At 28.7% G+C, this 20,831-nt stretch overlaps 1 protein-coding gene across 4 annotated transcripts in view; it reads left to right on the top strand.

The window, feature by feature from the left end:
* The window catches only part of LOC143237936 (transmembrane protein adipocyte-associated 1 homolog), a 57,066-nt gene that overhangs the window by 22,255 nt on the left and 13,980 nt on the right, over positions 1-20,831 (top strand). For 2 of the 4 annotated variants that reach the window (XM_076477698.1, XM_076477699.1), the window contains exons 7-12: positions 1,322-1,438; positions 3,745-3,805; positions 4,217-4,319; positions 8,459-8,539; positions 10,067-10,196; positions 15,734-19,936. In XM_076477698.1, coding sequence (XP_076333813.1) covers positions 1,322-1,438; positions 3,745-3,805; positions 4,217-4,319; positions 8,459-8,539; positions 10,067-10,196; positions 15,734-15,925 — 684 coding nt within the window. In that variant the 3' untranslated portion in view covers positions 15,926-19,936. Of the gene's footprint in view, positions 1-1,321; positions 1,439-3,744; positions 3,806-4,216; positions 4,320-8,458; positions 8,540-10,066; positions 10,197-15,733; positions 19,937-20,507; positions 20,559-20,831 lie in introns of those variants that run through there. The other 2 variants (XR_013020342.1, XM_076477700.1) reach the window with 2 other exon arrangements.

The raw sequence follows: 20,831 nt of genomic DNA, 5'->3' as shown, positions 1-20,831 counted from the left end.
TACATTACAGTTGAAAATCTTGAAAAATTACTCACTTCTAAACATTTTTGTATAACTTTAGTATAAATACATATAAATCTTGATTCATTCAGACCTCATGTAAATGAAAATAAGCAAATTAGCTCATTTTTACATGGAAAATAGGTTAGTTTCTAAATCTCATTATCCAGGTCACAGAAGCAAAGCTTGAAGGGAATAATGGCCATTTTCTGTACTTTTGCAACATAAGCAATTAAGAAATAATGCATACTATCCAGGAACAAAATTTGTGTTACATTGTGCAATTGTACAAGATAAAAATCTAGCAGTATTAATGTGTACAAACAGGTTGAATTATCTACAGATGTGCCAACAAGGTGAGTAGCTTACAGACGTTATAGATCTACCAGTTGAACACCAGGTTAAAAGAAGGTGAGTCACCTACATGTGGTTACAGATAAATGGTGTAAATGAATTAGTGATATAAGTCATCAGTCTGGATGTTTATTTTTCATCTTGTCTCTTATCTGGCTCAACACTAAAGATTAAGAAGCCTGACTTTTACTCGACTCTCGTTCTCCCACTGCACTGATGATTATTTGCCCTCAGGGAATGTAGACATGATGTAAATGAATTAGTGATATAAGTATGTATTATTTCATTAATAACATGGAAGAGGAAGGAAAGGAAAAAATATGTAAATGTCTAAATATTGACAAAGAGCTATAGCTAAGTGATAAGAGAATTAATTTTTTAAAATATTAATTTCATATTTCTCTTTCAAGCTACATTATTTGCAAGAGTCAGATTTTAATTGTAATAAGGGGCATGCAGTAAGGACCCAATTTGAAATAATGAAATTAAACTTCCAACCATTAATGAGTTTCATCATTAAAGTAAACATTTCTTTAAATTGAACAAACTCAATTTAAACCAAATTAAAAAAGTACTGCCTCATTGAAAACTGTGTTTATATTTAATCTCTTAGTTGTTGAAGACTTGCCAGCTGAAAAAAATAGCCATGATGGATTTTTTAACATACATTTTCCATTATATTATTTATCTTTTTTCACACATATATTGTGAAAATTAATTCACAGTTTTTTCTCGTGTTGTGAAAATAGGCTGTGAACACTTAAACAAATTAGAAGATAAATATTAAATTAATAATAATATATGCATCTATTTTAGTTTGCACTGTAAAATACTTGAAAAGAATATAATGGTGTTTTGTTTTTACTGTTTTTCAATATAATATATGTGAACACATAATAAGGTACACTGTATAGTTTTTAGTTGTTCTCTGTGTTCTTGTTTAACATTCATTTTTTTTACCTTTCAGGGTGCTTTAGAAATAATTGTACCAGATGAAAACTTCCACATTGCTCACAAACATTATGATATCTTTGCCCATGGGGGAATGCTTTTTTGGCTTGTCAGCTCCATTGTTTTTGCTGCAGTAAGTATGCATTAAAGATGTTCAACTTTTAGTGTGTTCTGTTTTAATAATATTTGTTTTCACACTTAGTGTAGTTTACTTTTTTTTGTTTTAGAAAACCAAATTGAATATTTAATCAAACTTAATAACTTTGTGGAAGCATGTGGTAAGAATATAGTTTATATATTTTTTAACAAGTATCAAAGTTTGAGTTACTTGCATTTAAGTAATTACATCAGTCTGCACATACACTTGTTACCTGTTTTGCAATAAAGTTGGACCTGTATATCACTGCAAATGAACCTTTAAAGCTTCAAGAAGAAAGTATGTGTAATAACTGAAGATAAACCAGTTGGTGCATGTAACCTTCAGTACTATAAAACAATCTAATATACATTGTTGTTAACTGTATTTATGCTTTGTATTAAATAGTGACTTCATCATCACTCTTGGATATAAAAGACTGTTCAGTTTAAGAGCTATTATTTAGTGACTTAATGTTTGATGCTTGTTTAGTTTTCATAACAAGTGTATTAAAAGTTAACTATTTTAAATCCATTATTTATGACACATTTTGTTATGTAACTCTGTACAAGTCTTACATTGTGTATACAGTTTAATTGTTGTACTAAGCTTTTGTAATATTGTCAATGTCATCTTATTCAAAGCTTCCGAGGTTTCTCGTTATGTGTGCTATTGATGCTACTAGAGGGCTAGATATTTCTAGATGTTTTTGTCATGTGTTATAGATATGTGTCAATAAAGAAAGAAGTTAAAATCAGTGAAAGATTAAGTTAGTGAAAGTGAAGTTAGCCTGTGTGATTGTTAGTTTAGCCATAGTTAACAATTTCTAAAGTAAGTTTCACAGTGTTATTATAAAGAATAATAATTGGTCTTGTCAAAGGGTATTCTAAAGTAATTGAACCTATATATGTGGACTTTGAAAAGAAGACAGGTATATAAAGTTCTTAATATAACTGTAGTGACCCACAGACTAACATAAGCAACTTTATCACTGATTGCATTGTAATAACATAGATAGAGAAGAATAATTCATCTTGTCACTTGGCTTCTAAACTAATTAAACCAGTCTGTATGGACTTTTAAGAAGAAAAAAAGAATTATTTAAAGCTTTAGGTACAACTGTGAAAACCAATAGTGTAAAGAACTTTTGTACATGGGTTTGACTTGTTTTGAATATTCATGTATATATATTATTTCAATACAAGTGGATTATGTGACATCCATTTATTGTTCAAATTTATCACCAGCAATTCTCAAACACCTACTGTAAAGAATTTAGTTCACATAAAACTAATAATCAATTTATTGAATTTGTGCTTTCTTCTCTGGTTTATTAACTTAAATCTCCATGTAAATTGTTATTTTTGCTCCATTTGTTAAATCTGAATTGATAACATTTTCATCTTCAGACAGTAATTACAATTCAGTTTAATAGAATTACTCAATAAAATAGTTCATCTGGCTTTATAATATCAACTTTTTCCATTATGTTTTAATCATTAGAACTACTGAACTAAAATATAAAGTGCAACAAAAATAATTACTTAACTTCTTGAAAGATAAAAGTTTTAATTGGGTTAAAATATTTCTGTGCATGCTAAATGTAAGTGACTTAATGAAAGAAGGAAACTGTATGCTTCACACAAGAAAACATTCATGTATGTAGATCACTTTAAACAGATATGTCTACATCACTTTGGTAAGTTTTTACAATTCATTCTGTTCATTGCAACTTAATGTTATAACATTACTTCTTTCTCTTACATAAATTACTATAGTAAATTACCAACATTATTTAACGGGTTAATTGTTACTCCTATGACTGAAAGATATTGATAATTATTATAATAATAAATCATTTGGTTGCCCTCTCTTCTTTGCTTAGATTTGAATATTGGAAGTAGATTTCTTAAACATACTAATATAGATAATATAGTAATTAAATTAAAACAAATATTTTGTCTTCTCTATAAAGCTTATGAAGCAGTGTTTAATCTAAACCGTTTTACAGGGGTGGGAGGTTGATTAAAATTCAAATATGACAAATTGGAAAGTACTGTACTTCAGGAGGGCTTGTAATGGGGAAATTCTTGCTTGTACACCCTCTGAATTCAACACTTTCTCTGAAACAAAACAGCACTCATTTTATTTTATTATTAGCACTTTATTTAATATTGTCAATAATAAAACTTTTGTAGATTTTTCATTAAATGTATATATTCAGTCGTATCAATTTGTATATTTGTTGTTGTCAGATAAGTGGATCAGTAATTTAATGTTTTATTTTTTTCATCTGTGTACAGGCATATTTTGTAATTTTCATTTTACCATGGACAAAACTGAGACAAAGGTTGGCTCTTCCCTGTAAGTATCTATTTTTGGTTAAGTGTGGAATGTGTGTAGGTCTGAATAACAATGACAATGGATTTCTAAAGGATTCTCCTTAAAGACTAAATACATCAAGTTCTCAAGTCTTTTTTGTCTTTCATAAATAATTAACTTTTAACTAACATGTGCTAAGCTCAAATGTCACATGTCAGAGTTCAAAGCATTAACAACATCTTTAGATTGGTCCAAATAAACTAAATAAGCTATTTATGTGTAATACTCTGTATTTGCTCCTACATTTAAGGATATCATTGCACTTATTATGTATGCAATAAAAGTTTATTATTCACATACTATTTTATTAATCATAATTATCACAACTAAGAAATAAGTTCTATGTAGTTCACTGAAATCTAGGTCTGTTGACAATACTGTTTCTGGTTTCAGCCAAAAGATCATTTTACTGGTATGCATTGTTTTTGACTTCACTGAACATCATTCAGGCTATTGGTAGTGGACTGATATATTATGGAAATATTGATGGAATTTGGTACGTAATGCAAGCTGAAAATAGTTTTACAGTATTCTGTTCATTTTATGTAGATTTTAGTAATTTCTGAGTCAGGTAAAAAAAGTATTTAGAACTATTTAAGTCTTAAAAATAATCTTGATAGACTTGTCAATAGAGTATAAACATAACATTAAATATTACATAAACAGTATACAAAATCTATAAAAATTAAAATAGAAAAAAATCTGGCACTGTTGTTTGCTTGGTAAATAGTGGTATGTGCTATCTAACTGACAAACTAATTAGTTGATTACTACAGAAGTGCCCCCTCTCCACATTTAAACAAGAAAGATATGCATTAGCTTCTTGCTATTTTCACACTTTTTTTAAAGTAATTTTCGAATTATCCTTCACTTATATTACAGACAGGCTGGGGGTTGTCATTCTCACAGTTTGGGAAGAACATTTTTTCACTAAAATCAAATTTTGTAACAGTCTTTTTCCAGGGGTTGTCCCCATATTCTGTACTTGCTGAATGCATCACTCTATTGACTTTGTATAAATCAAATAAAATGATAATTAAATAATAACATGTTTTGCTTCCACCATTGATAATGTTTTTATTTATAACATATCACGATTAGAAAGGAGTAAATTACCATTTCATTTGTGTATGTTGTCTGATTAGGATAAACATGAAAATAATTTTAAAGAAAAATATGAGTTATAACAATACTTTGTAGTCTCTTATCCTACTAAACAGTAAACTTTACTGATTTTATGATTTGATTTGTTGAGCATAATAAAAAACCTCATCTACAAACATTGCAATTAGAAATAAACATGGTACATTTATTAAAAAGTATAGACACTAGTTTTAAACAAAGAACCAAACAACAACAAGATACCATTACTAAATCTTAAGCAACCTCCAGTTGTATGTCTTCTTTGTTTCTTACTGTATATATAATCCCTAGACTAGGTAAACTTGTTAAAACTTGAAGAGAACAAAACTTTGTTACATATGTTGTACGTTTGCTATACGCTTTTAAATCTGTAATGATGTTTTTGTTTTGTATGTATAGTCTAATTATTGTTCTATCCAATTGAATTTAAACTTTCTTTATACCTACTTCAAAAGATATGTTTTATTATTAAATGATGAAACCACTTGATGTGGCATCATAACAAGATTTCAACCAAGATTTGTACAAAAACTTAAACACTTGAAACTGAAGAAAAGGAAAAAGTATTCTTAAGGGGTAAAATAAAGTTATTCTTTGTAGCATACTAAAGTATATAAAAGAACTAGTGGGAAGACTCATCACAGATGTTCAGAAATGGAAATACAAATTTTTTCATCTTTCTTCATGAATTATACCAAATAAATATCAGAAAAATGAGCAGTTGGTGATTTTAAAACATTTCTGAGTTAGAATTATCAGAATATAATTAAAATTAAGATACAGAACTGACTTTAACAATTGTGTTTAAAAATAAAATTCAAGTGGCAAAAAAATATGAAAAGTTGAAAGAAAGTCTGTCTTCTGCCTTAAGATACAAAAGTTTAGAATTAAATTATTCTGTTAGCCCTAAACTCTTTGTATGAAAATGTAGTATACACATAAGTTACACAACTGTGTTTTTAAGTATTTACAAAAAAGCAAAATATTTATTCTTCAGTTGCAGTAATATTATATATATAATTAAACATTTACTCAACATTTTATAGCCAACCAAGATGGAGGATAATCATAACTGTTTTTTTTTAATTATTCAAAGTATGCATATTATTCAAGGTCTAATCTAGTATTTCTTGGTATTCTCCAAGTAACCCAAATTTGAACTCAAACAACATAAAACTTAGAATAACATCAATTTATTCTGTAAGTTAAAACTTTTGGTAGTTATAACTTTACTGTGGAGTTTTAGAACTAGAAGGTATTTTGATATCATATTGTTGTATGTACAATTAACAATGCTTACTTCACACTATCTACAGAAATGTTTCATTTTTGCAGTGATAGCGTAATCCTAATTAACTTGTTAAAAGTTTTCTGTGTTTCACTACAACCAAATTTTCAGTATATTTTTTACGAGAAAGAACCTCCACACTATAATAATACAGAATTTTGGATTAATCATTGTCAACTGTGTAATTCTAAAGTAACCTAAATAAGTCAAAGTTTAAAATAACACAAATATGTTCTGCAAATGGTTAGATTACCTGAATTATAATCCAGCAATTTCAAAGTTTATATCTTTATTCCAGTGATGTTACTGATATAAAAATAGAAACAGTAAAGAAACAAAGATTTTAGTTAGTATTTTTTTAAATTAAATAGTTATAACCTTTCTGTATATAATATATTTGTCTCCTAACTCCTCACACACTATCTGACCAGTCACTACCAAATTTTACATACTCATACAGTCCCCAGACATAACATTAAGGGGCAAATTTCCACCAGGATTTCCACAAAAACTAATTTTTGTAATTTAGTTCAGTTTATGTCTTAATGTCACCCTGCTTTTGGTAATACTTAACAATACACATCATCTCTTAGAAACAAAATTTATAATATTGTTATTAGGCCAACAGTGTTGTTTATATTGAATGTTAATTTCTGGTTTTATTTTTTTAATAACTTCAGTAATATAAAAGTAAACTGTTTAATTCAAAAACTTCTTAATTTAGTGTTGGAAAATTTCCTATCATTCAAACAAACAACTACATTATTATTCCAGACAAATGTAGTAACTTAGTTAAGGATACAGAGGACCTAATGGAAAAGGTGTTCCTTAATATTTGTCAAAATTATTTATGGTCATTTAAAAGAGCAATTCTTGCACCTTACAGTGATATGATGCTGTTTATGACATAAATCATTATTTATTGCATAAACTTTGTGGATAGGAATTTGTCCACATACAGCTCAACTGTTAGTATTCCAGTTACAATTGATGCTATATATTACTAACTTATTTCCTAAACTCTCTTGACTAACCAGGAATGCCAGGTCACATTCTACAATCAGAGGTTGGTTCACCAGTCATGTTAAACAAATCTTGATCTTCCAAGATTATGTCATACCACAAATTTAGTTGTATTAACACTATACTACCAAAGGTTGTTGAAGCAGCAATTATAAGGTGAAAATGTCTTCATTCCAAGAATTTCTTTGCTATATAGTGATAAGCTCTTTGTATTTAGAAGGCTCCAATTTACAGTTACAATTTGCTTTGCATTGTGAATTAATAGTGCACAATGTCAAAGTTCAAAGGTTGCCAAGTTGTTCCTAAAGCAGCCTTGCTTTTCACATGGGGTCACTTGTATGTGGGATGCCCAAGGGTTGGATTTCATCAGAACCTATTTGTTTTCAGAAGTAGGAAGAACAGCTACTGTGATATATCAGGAAGCATTAGTTTAGATTGTATAAGTTTTGTTTTGAAAATCAAAGGTGTAGATAAAACATAAAATATTAATAAACATTGATTTTTTTAAATATATATTTCAAGTAATTTGGACACCTGTTCAGGGAACAGGTAATTCATTTAGCTATTTATATTCATATTTAGATGAATTATATTGTTCATTCCTCCTTTTTGTTTTAAAACTTTTACATTTATACAAGTGTAATTTTCATGTGTTTTATATATGTGAAAAACATCTTTATCAAGATAATTCTAACTTCTGAACATTTAAAAACAAATTCAGCAACAAATCTGTGTTATAATAACTCTAATATCCTAAACAATACTACCTAATAGTAACCATTCTCTGAAGTTTAGACGTATTGTTAGAGTGTCTGAAAAAACCATGGCACAAATATATGCCATGGCAATGATTGATTGGTGTTTATATCATTGTGATAAGTTATAAATAATTAGTTATTGGCTGAGGCCTTGACTAGATTACTCTAGACTCCAACTACATTGATTAAAGAAAACTCCAAAAATCTTTGATAATTAAGTCACCCAATCAAAAGTTTCCTTTCAACTTTTTCATTTTTTTAATTTAAGCTATCAAAACAAGTTTTCTTTAATTTTGTGATTCTCTTTAACTTTTTGTCAGTCAAATTATCATCACTGAAATACACTATTATGTTTATTGTCTTTTGTCAGTTCTTATGTAAAGTGAAAATTTTAGTGCTAAAGAAATATTTTTTCATTCCTAGTTTAGTGGATGTGACGACCTACTTATATTTTACACTTTACACTCCCTTAGTGTACTCAACATTCCTAGCAGGATTTTTCAGGTTAGTTGCAATATGCACATCATCTGATGTAAATGAATTATGATATAACTTTTAATAGAGAATAAAATAGAGGGTTTTCCAGAAGTATGGGTTGACCCATAGGAAAAAATAAACAATTTATTTATTATTCAAATTGCATGTCATCAACAGTCATACATATATCAGTTCTTGGTATACTGTACCATCAGTGTTTTTCCTTTCCTTAAATATGTACAACTGACATTACAAACACATTTGTTGAACTTTAAGACTGTAATGTCTATGGCTTTTGACTTCTGGATGATCCATATGTTTTGTAAACTGTTATTTCTTCTAACATGAGAACTTGATAAGATTTTACTTTAAATATTACATGTTGGTATGCATGTGCAATAAAAAAATAAGGGAGAGAAATAAGTCAAACTAAACCAGTGAGATTCGGGTACGTGTTTACATTTGTCTCTACATCTTCTAACAGTTATTAAATATTATTAAATAGTACAGATTTTCATTCTAATTTTTCTAAAAGGTTTTGAATGATAAATTCCCATACTTAATGTGACTGACTTCACTGAGTTTCAACATAACCTTTTTTTTATCTTCTTGGTCACATACATAATGTCACTTTAGGAAAACCACAAATTCATATCAAATGCCCCTTTTATTGGAATAAATGTTCAACATACACAAAATAAAGAGTTTTGAAAAAGGCATTCATGGAGAATTAAATTACTCCAAAAATGTCACCATTTCCCAAGTATTTAAACTGGTATCAGTAAGTAGTTTATTCAAGAAAATTAAAATGTTTGGTAACCAAGTGAACCAAATAACTGTAGATAGATTAAGAGATGATATTTACCTAACAACAGTACATCTTGATATCAAACAAAATAGGAACTGCTTAAAAATGGAATAAATCAAACCAGTTCACAAGCCACTGAACAAACTTTTAAGTAAATTTTAACAAAGAGAAAGATGAGATGGGAGCCCACCATGGAAAGTGTATATATCCCAGTAATTGTTTTTATAATCATGCATATAATGGTTAAATAAAACAGTCCCTTTCAGTTAGAGTAAACAAACATGATGGCTACTGTTATCAAAAGGAAACTGAAAATTGGCTTTAGTGTTAATGTTTTTCTTCAAATCAATTTTTTCACACTACTGCCATAAGTCAACCCTCATCCTTCTGCAGCCATTTAGAACCTGCAGGTTTGATATGCCGAGAATAGTTTTACACCTTCCCTTGAGAATGACAGGCTTGGTGCATTAAAACTATTCGTGTTCAATTCTTTAATTATTCATACTTTATTATGCAGATGTACTATTACACTTATTTATAAACTTGCACAAAGTACTTTTTCCTCTTTAGATATATTTTTATGAAGTGACTACCCATTGAGTACTAAACAAGCCAAACATCTGTGTCATATAGGTGAATTGTACCACTTAAAATTATCTTATAATTATTTGTGTTATGCTATAGGTATTGTATGTTTGTGTATATAGACAGTAGTAAATTTTTATTTCATAATTTCTGTGATCTAGTGTGTCCCATCCTAGTATCCTGTTTTCTTACAAAGCCCAGATAGATGATGTGGGTGAAGATGACATTGTGAGTTTGCCTCATCATCTGTCTTGTTCTTCTCTGAAGACAGATTCTGACTATATTTACCAGGTAAATACTATGTGCTTCATAATTTAAATCAGAAAGCACATCTTGTTAAAATAAAATAGGATTCACTTACTAGGTTTATTAAACACCTATGTGTTGGTCATGGTATGTATAAGACTGTGTAATGTCTTTTGAAATAACACCTTTGATTTATTTGTTAGTGATAAAAAAAATTCTGGTACTTCTATGTGCAAGAAAAATTGAGAAGGGATCATATACATAACCATTTATCTTTCTTAGCAACTTAAGATGTTTGGACTTTTGATGAAGTGGGCACATTACTCGCATTTCGAAGAATGCTTATATGCAAATATTTTAAACAATTGTTGGCTTAAATTGATAGATTAAATATGTGTTAAAGAGATTCTTTAGAGTTTGAACAAAAAGATATTAGGCCAATGCCATAAAATGTAACTCATAATAAAAAAATATCAGGATAATGTGATAAAAATGCTAATTATAACAACTAGGTATCAGAATAATGCCATGAAAAATGTTATATATAATTATAACCTAAAATATGAAGGCAATTCAATAAAAATGTAGATAATATAAAATAATAGCAAAGCAGTGCCACAAAAATGTTAATTATAACATAACAATAGTAGGGCAGTGCCATGAAATTGTTAGTTATAAAAATAGCAAGATAATGTGATTGTTCTAATGACCTTTTTTGGAGAGTTTATTTTAAATTATTTGGTAAGAATAAAGTCAAGTACAGTTCATTTGAAAATAGCATTAGTTTATTATCAGTGAAATACTAGGTTTAGTGGAATTATAACAATACATTTATGTTAGTCATAGTTCAGATCGTAAGGTATTTCTATTTGAACATCATTTGTAAACTTAGGTCTATAAGTTACATCAGTGTACAAATCAAATGTAGAAATGTTAAGGAAAAATAAACTAAGTTTTGTAATAAATGTTAAAAACATAGTAATACTGAAAAAACAACATCAAATGAAGCATGTGATAAGACCTGTGATATACACATGTTTAATAAACAATATTGTCAAAATAAACAGTTATTGAGATAGGATTAAGATAGTATAAACACTGTATCTAAATATCAAATAAAAACCCTGAGAATCCAGAATTTATTGCATAAATAAAATAAAACCTACCAAAAAATCACAGTCTCAATATAGTCACTAGTTCTGATTATTCCTTTCATTGGAAAACAAAATTTTAAACTCAGATATCAAATTCAAAAAATAATCAAAACATATTACCCACAAATTAAACTACACTTAGTGTTTATGTTAACATTTAGAATTAAAAATGTGTTTGAAACCAAATGCACTTTACCCATTCCTATGCATTCATGGGTTGTATATAAATAGACTTGTTGTAAATGTAAAGCTACTTATATTGATAAAACTACATGTAACCTACAAATACATGCACATGAGCAAATGGGAATTTCTGAAAGAAGCAGATGTAGGCTAACTAATCCACCTGAGTCATGTATCTGATTGCACAGTGAGAATAGCAACACCCCATAATTCAATGATTACCTAACACTAAATAATAACATCAACTCCTTCCTGTTGTCATTAATGTTATCAATTCCAGATTCTCAGTGTTTTTATTTATTATTACTTTACAGATACAGTATTTATACTTATATTTAAGCATTTCTCTGTATTAGTTTCTCTTAACAATGTTATTTGTTAACCTTCTTTGCTCAGGCATAATTTACTGCTATGTTACAAAGTTATAGTGACTTAATTCAGAATAACTACTTTTTTATTTGTATTATACCAGTTAGTATAGCATAAAATTGTAGCTAATAATCCATAAAGTTTTAAATTTTGTAAGAGAATATTTTAAAAAATCCTGAATTTCTCCTAGTTTTAGAAATCAGACAAATTTTCTATATGTATCCTTCTATTTTATTCACCACCCTTCCAATAAGTACAACATTTAATGTAAGTTACTCACTATAAAATTATCACTGCTCTATAAACTATAATTTTATAGCCTTCAATTCTGTTTGGTTATCAAACAGAAAATCAGATCAATCTTGTCACATCTTCTCTTTCAGCATTTGTTAATAGTTCTCACTTACATTTAATTCTATATTACATATAAGCAATAGAAAGCCAAAGTCTTTGTAGGAACTGTGGGCTTTTTAGCAAATCAAATTTCCAGAAACAAGATCCCTAGAGTTACCCAGTTGGCCAATCTTTTCTGGATGTGTGGTTAGCTCTTTGTTGCTCCTTTGATGCATTTGGACCTTGTGCCTCATTCTGAAATTAGTTGTAATTCTAATAAGCTGTTGATTCCTTAATCATGGCTGTAATGGTCATATTTCCTATAATTATAACAGCTTTTATCTAGTGTTTTCTAAAACTAGTTCTTATTTGAAACAAGCTTTAGTCAACAGTTTCTTGCAAACACCTATTTTGTTATGACGTATTTCTTCCAGCTACTTTAATGAATTCTGGCTCCATTGTTAACTGCAAACCTTACTTTAAAGATGTCCACCTACTTTGTTTTACCCTTATTTTCATATCATCATATCCCTCTTCCCTGTCCAGATGGCTTATTTCATAGCTTTGTGCTTAATTTCAGACATGCTCAGTCAAAAAACAGTGTGCTGCACTCATGAGCTGTGTTATTACATAACTTAATTTTTCTTATGTAACATAATAAGTTTTTAATTTTTATGTTTTAATTATTTTTGTAACAATAAATAAGAATATATTATCAGAAACAATAAATTTTGTACTTATGCATGGGGCTTGTATTTTTTTTCTCAAAGTCTCAGTGAAAGTTAACCCTATATTTTTAATGATATTGTTATTGCTTTACATGATTTTTCTACACTTTAAATATTCAATATAGAACATAAAATATTAACATTTAACAATAACAACAGAAATGTCTTAAACTTATGATTTAACTAGCTTTTATCTAAGATACATGTGTATTAATTATTAATGTTTTTACCCAACTGAGGTAATCTTGGCAAGAGCAAACTATGAAATTCATGCAGAATACCTCAGAACTGATAGTGAGAACTAACCTTATAAGGAAATCAGTAATGGTTATAAATAATCCAATATCAAGATACAGAGAAAATTGTTCACAATTGTTTAAAGACAGCATGTGCTGGGAGGGACATGGTGTGTGAGGTTATTCTTGTGGCCTGTATAAGCAAGAAGAATAAATGTAAAATTTGAACTTCAGTTCAAAATATTAATGTATATTGTTTTTGTATATTATTGTACTTTCATTATATAGATTATTTTGTATTGTTAGCTAAATATATGTATTTAGAAATAACCTATCTTTGAAGCTGTCTGAACCTTGTGAGGTATTACTGGGATTACATCCAAAAGTATTGTTAACAGTGATGATATCCAACTAATGAAAACGTGATTTCTTATGTTTCTACTTGCTCTGATTGGAAGTTAGTATTAATATTAAAATGTAGCAAAATGATGTCAGAGTAATACCATGAAATTGTCAGCTATAACATAAAAGATAACAGGACAATGTCATGAAAGTTTTACTTGACACATAAATATAGCAGTGCAATGGTATGAAAACATTGATTATGGAAGAAGATACTGTCTGCCACAAAGAAAATTATTGATATGTTTAATAACAGTATCTCAGTTCATTTTCAGAGACAGCTATGTGTTTAATTTTTTTTATAAGAAGTGTAGATATCTCATATTAGGTCACATTGTTTTTACTAACATAAATAAATTATGTACTTATAATGTGTGAATGATATCATGTTTTTTACTAAGATGAATGCATTATGTACCTATAGTGTGTGAATTGTATTTTTTACTGGTATGAATACATTATTCATTCATAGTGTCACATGTTTCACAAACATGAGGATGTATTGGCTCTGTGTTTTGTATTAAATTAAGAAAAAAATCAGTTAGGCTAGATTTTCAGCAGATCATAAAGGTATTTCTTGGCTGTGTATTAATTAAATTATTACCATAAAGTACTATCTGTATTTATTAAAAATCCATAATACAGAGTTTCAGAGAATGAATGTATTAAAAATATATTTTAATAATTTTATTGTTATTTGAGATAACAAGAAACATTGAATATCTTTGAAGACAAATAGTTAGCTTGTAAGTTTTAGTTTTAACAATTAATGGACATCCAATTGTCCTCCATCATTCGTTATAATTAATTAAATTCTGAGAAAACATTTTCCAACACAACAGTCGAGATGGGTAAGACAGCATCACAAAGCCAAAGTTTCAGTTCTTCAAAGTTGTTTAGGTTTGTTATGGTAGACTGTTGTTTCCAAAAAGCTTCATACTTTAAAAATCAAGGGTTGTTAGATCAGATTAACAAGTGGGCCATTTAATAAGTCCTTCTTTCCCAGTCCAAAGCTCTAGAAAAGTTTGGTTTAAAGTTTAAAAACGCTTTCACAATTCAAGCAAAATGGTATTGTGTTCCATCATACTGAAATATAGCTCTTTGTAACAAGCCAGGAGTTTCTCAGAGGTATGTAATAGAACCCTTTTAGCATCTGTAAATACAAGTTCTCAGTAACAGTTAATTTGTCAAAGAAACAAGACCAAAATGATAGTTGTACATATGTTCAATTTTTGTTATTATCTTAAATAACAATAAAAGTATTCAACTTTATGTTTGGTATATTCATTTTCAAACACCCCGTTCCTGGGTGTTCAAATAGTTCTTGTGTCACGTCTTTGTATAAAAGACCAGAAATAAGATGAGATACAATATAATTTATTTGGATTGGACTAAGTGAAAAATTGTAATTAGCTGGAATTGAATTTAAAATTAAAATAAATACAAAATAATATTTGATTATTAAAACAAGTAAAACTGCTTTTCTTTATTCATATCATATATAATCATTACCAGTAAAATGTGCTGAGTTTTTTGGGGTTTTAAAAACACTGTAAGTATATATTTTGCAAAACAGTCTGAAATCTAAAGTGATTATATTTTCTTAAATACATTTAAAATAACCTAAGGCATTATGTATAGACTGTTATATTTTTAGAATACACAAAATATCTTTAGAGCATGCATGAGAGAACTGATGGGCTGCAAAAGTATCTCACAGAAGAATATGATAATATTAGCTTTAATTTATAAAATTGAATCTGTTTTTCTAACTCGAGAAATAAGAGGAAAAGCACTCAGATCCAAAATCATTGAAAAAAATCAAAAGGTATGAAATACAAGAGAAGAAAGAGACAAATTATGAAAAGTAAAATTCAATTTTTGTATCTTTTTACAAGAAGTACTAAATCTGGAGAAGTCGTTTTTTCAAGCTAAGTTAAAAATATAGTTAATAAAAAAAAATTTGAGTCCAGTAAACATAAAAGAACACAAATTTCAGTTATAAAGCTTTTAAAGTTTCAGTATAAATCTGTGACTAATGAGAGCATGGTGGAGTTGTTTTTAATAATATCAAGGTGAAAATAATTGGGTGGAAAGTAGTGCTATAAAGTTAAACATATGCATTACCATACTATTACATGTTAAAGACATTTGTGCTTGTTGTCTTCCTATTTTAGAATAACTTCCTTTTTGACAACACTCAGTTTGATGTAAATCCCCTCTACATACACTCCCTCCAGTCTCCAGACAGCTTCACTGGTTTTGCTGAAAGTGTCGGAAACACTGACAACTCACAACCACCGCCAACAACAACAATCACAATGAGCAACTATGCCAAACAGGAGCAAAGGATTCCTTTTAATTGCTAAGTATGTATGAAGAGAGAACTTGTAAATATTTAATTTTGTAGGTTACGTGCTAATCAAGTCTGAAGAAGCTAGCTAGGTAAAAGTTCAACTTTTATCAGTTTTAAATACATTTCAGCAAGTTTGCTTATTAACTAAATTTTTTCCTCATCAACATGCAATATCTTTACAAATATTAAGTACAAATTAAGGTGTATATCATGTTTTCAGCAATTGCATTAATATGTATTTAAATAGTTATGTAGAATGCTTGTCTTGAATTTGAAAAATGTTGCCTATTCTACCACCTTAGCTGTGAATATGTCAAGATAGTTTTTACAGTTTGTTTAAACTGGTCATCCAGATTACTGTATCTTTTATTTAAAATCTTAAGTTTTCTTTTCATCTCCCCTCTCCCAAAAAAAAGCCTGTTTTTTAGTCATTAACATGTACTTTTAAATTTTGTTAATGAACTTTACTTAATGAATGATCCTCTGTGTAAATGGCATTTCTTAGAATTTTTTTGTCTTTCATCATCCAGTCCAACTTCTCAGTTGGAATGAAAAATAATCTTACTGCAGTGACTTGTGGGAGACAAATGATAGATATGAAATGCTATTTATTACGCACGTCAGATTTTGAGCTGCAATGGACAAGTTAAGAAGAATGTGGAAAAGTACAACAGTTAACTTGATTTTTATAACAGTCTTTTTTTTCAGTACTTCATCAACTTTTGGTATTTAAACTGTAACAAATGACCCCACCAGAAGTTCTGAATTGGATTTAAAGAGCAGACACTAATTATATTTAAAAGTATAAGATAACTGGAAACATATAAATGGTGTTCAGTCTTCTCTGTGCCATAGAAAATTTTCTATTACATATTATATAAGTATCTCTTTAACAACATTGAAATTTGAGTTTCTGAAGGGTTGTATATGCAAGTTATTTAAATACATGTAGTATAAAGATGTAAAATGTGTGTGGAACATTTCTGAGTTGATAAAATGCATGGGTAAGATACTTATTTTGTTATTATAAACATAAAATTCATATAGTAACTTAACAAGCACCTTTGTTTTCCATTTGTAAATATGCTAGACAGTTATTTCTCTTACATCCATTACAACCTTGATTGATCATATGGTGATTTTGTTCAATCTACTTACTTCTTTAACATTGGTGAGTGTATCAATATGAGGATTTTATTCTGTTTGTTTGTTTCTGCAACATTGTTGAGCCAAACAGTGTATCAGTATGAGGATTTTTTAATGTTTGTTTGCTTTTGTGACATTGTTTAGTCAAACACTATATCATTGTGAGTATTTTTTTTGTTTGTTTGCTTCTGTAACATTGTTCAGTCAGTGTATCAATATCAGGATTCTTTAATGTTTGTTTGCTTCTGTAACATTGTTCAGTTAAACAATGTATCAGTGTGAAGAAATTTTTGTGTTTGTTTGCTTCTGTAACATCGTTCAATCAAACATTGTATCAATATGAGGATTTTTTTATGTTTAGTTACTTCTGTAACATTGTTCAGTATGTGGATTTTTTTATGTTTGCCTCTGAGGCATTGTTCAGTCAAACAGTGTATCAACATGAGGATATTGTATGTTTCTTTGTTTCTGTAATATTGTTTAGTCAAACAGTGTATCATTATAAGGATTTTTTTGTTTGCTTCTGTGACATCACTCAGTCAAACAGTGTATCAGTGTGAGGAAATGTTTATTTTTGTTTGCTTCTGTGACATTGTTTGGCCAAACAGTGTATCGATATAAGGATTTTTTTATGTTTGTTTGCTTCTGTGACATTGTTCAGTGAAACAGAATATTCATGTAGGGATTTTGTTCTGTTAGTTTATATCTAAAGTATTGACAAATTGAATGGTGTATTCATATGGGGATTTCATATAACATTTTTCAGGCAAGTGATGCATCCATGCAATGGATTTTGTCTATTTCTCTAAGCTTGTTCAGTCCAACAGTTAATTTGTGTAGGTTTTCTTCTTCCTGTTTTATTAGTATTTCTCTAAGCTGTTCCCTGAAGGTTAGTCTAAAACTCTTGAACAGGTGTTGGTTTCATGTTGTGATTATTTATCTGAAACATACTGTGAAAAAATAAGAAAATCAAATTATTTAGTTTAAACCAGCAATTGTTTGTCCTTTAAAGTGAAAATGAAACAATTCAAGTTATTGTCACCTCATTAGGAAAATAAAATGAAACATCCATGGAGTGTAAGTACATCTTTACTTAATTAAGAATCTCAAATGAAACATCTACAGGATTTAGAAGAATAACGTGAAACATATGTGAAGTTTACAGTACATTTTTACTTAATTAGGAAAATAAAATGAAACATCTACAGGTTTTACAGTACATCTTTACTTAATTAGGAAAATCAGATGAAGTTTACAATACACTTAATTATCTTAGCAGTATGTTTTCAATTGTTTTACATATAGATATTGAAATCTTATTGGATCACAACTTTATATGTGAAGAGTTATATAAGTTTTTCAGTCAGTTTGTTTGATAGAAGTCTATATTTATTTTGAGGTATTTAAATATCTTTGTATCATCAATTTTCTTTTTGAAATTTTATGAACATTTAATAAGACATTTCTAAATAGCATATTTTTTATCTTTGTCACAAAAAAATATAACAGTGGAATATTTTGTATTTTGAAAAAGTTTTTTTGTGTATGTATAGAGTTAGGGTGTTTTTTTCAAAAGCTAATGGAATTGTTTTGAAAAGTGATGAATAGTGAGTGTATTGAGTAAAATGCTCTTCATTGTTTTCAGAAACTTCTTTTTAATTGTATTCAGAATTAGTTGACATGAGAGGTTTGTTTGGTGTTGTTAATAATGATTTTTACATGCTATCTTTAAAATAACATCAGTTGTTCAACAACTAATAGACCCAATAATAATGATAAAATTGCACTAGTGCTTTATTGATTTGGAATAATATGGATGTATAAAATAATCTACAAGTTTCAAAAGGTAAATAAAGAAAATGGATTTAAAATGCTAATTTTTATATGCTTCTAATTTCAAATTATGGACTAATTAAGAGGAATGTACAGAAAACAACTGCAGTCTCTTGGTAATTTTATTGCTATTAGTAGGCCTGTTGATTTCATTACTTTGATGGCTTTTATTGTGGTGTTAGGTTACTGAAATAACCTCTGTAGTCTGTGTTCTGGTAGATGTTCCCTTGAAGTTCTGAAACAGTATTGTATTGTTAGAGTATTGAGACAACCACTTTTGTTTGTTTTCCCTTGAAGCTTTTGGTGTTGTAAAGTCAGGTTATTGAGAAAACCACTGTTGTATGTGTTCTTATAGATGTTTCATTGAATCTGTGCTACACTGTTTAGATGACCAACGTTAAGTTATGCAACACTGAGAATAATTCATTATTGTATTTTGTGTCTGGTTTAATGATCATTTGTTAATTTCTTTTTTTCAATCCATGCAACTGTGGGCATGATTACAAAACTTGCTAATTAAATAGTGTGTAAATAAATAAGTTATTATTTAAGTTCTGTCAAGTGTTCTTAATTAAATAACGATTGTGTAAAGATAACTATATACCTAAGAAATTATTACAGTGCCAAAAATCATTGAATTTGTGTAATAACACAACTGTAACTCTTTCCTCCAAACTTTCTGAACCATTTTTTAAACAATGTTATTGTACTAAACAGTTATTAGAAGACAATATTTGAATATGCACAATGTCTTGCAATCATTTACCCATTGGTATATGGAATCACTAAAATAGAGACTGTAGTAATACTGCAGGAAAAATTTGATGTGCAGGTCATTAATATAAAGTACTATAGTGATACTGCAGGAAAAAACTTTATTATGATTTTGTGAAATTCATTTAGTTTTGTATCTTGTAGTTATGCATGAACATTTGCTTATCAAAGGGCCAGTATAAATATAAAAATTTTATTCTGTTATTCAACTTCTATTAATGTAAATATGTGTATGACATCAATTCTTTAATAAATGTTGATTAAAAATGTATGTTGTGTGCATAGTTTAATATTTGTGAGAGGTATGTCAAACATTTTCTGAGTTTGGAAACTTATTAAAAATTTATTCATTCTTCACTGTACTATTAGTTGTGTTTTTTTAATATTTTTTAGTTATTTTCAGGGAGCATTAAGGTTTGGTTTGGTTTGAATTTTGCACAAAGCTACACGAGGGCCATCTGCACTAACTGTCCCAAATTTTGCAGTGTAAGACTAGAGGGAAGGCAGCTAGTCATCACCACCCACTGCCAATTCTTGGGCTACTCTTTTACAAATGAATAATAGGATTGATTGTCACATTATAACATCCCCACAGCTTAACTAAAGAACAAACATGTTTGGTGTGACGAGGATTCGAACCCATCAACTCTCAGATTACAAGTCGAGTGTCTTAATCATCTGGCCATGCATTAAAGATAGTGTTTAAATGTAAAAATAACAGTTTAAGAATTCTTCATAGTACTGGGAAATGTAATTAACTGATAGTTACTGTACTATCATGTTTAGATAAGTGTAGATATTGGTTAACATATTGAACCTCTTATAGAATGCTTACTTGGTAGGTATGCAGTAGACACAGGTGCCCGATGTTCCTTTGGCCTGGACATTACAATGTAAGTAACATATGTAAATGTAATTAAATTAACGTTACGAGTCATGGATTTGCACTGTTTGGAGAAGATAAAGGAAGGTATCAAACAACAATTCTTGTATTTTAATAGAATGTCATACTTATGTTTCATTAAAGTTTGATATAATAAATAAAGTAACTGTTTTTCAGTTTTTCATCTGACATAAATATGTTTTTTTTTATTCTTAGAAACTGTTAAAGTAGCTTTACTTCCAAGTATTCAGCAGTTATGAAATTTCTTTTGTTGATTAAAAAT

The sequence above is a fragment of the Tachypleus tridentatus genome, chromosome 13 (assembly GCF_004210375.1).
Source record: "Tachypleus tridentatus isolate NWPU-2018 chromosome 13, ASM421037v1, whole genome shotgun sequence".
Classification (NCBI taxonomy): domain Eukaryota; kingdom Metazoa; phylum Arthropoda; class Merostomata; order Xiphosura; family Limulidae; genus Tachypleus; species Tachypleus tridentatus.
The sequence above is the reverse complement of the archived record's forward strand: the minus strand, read 5'-3'. Positions and strand labels throughout refer to the sequence as shown.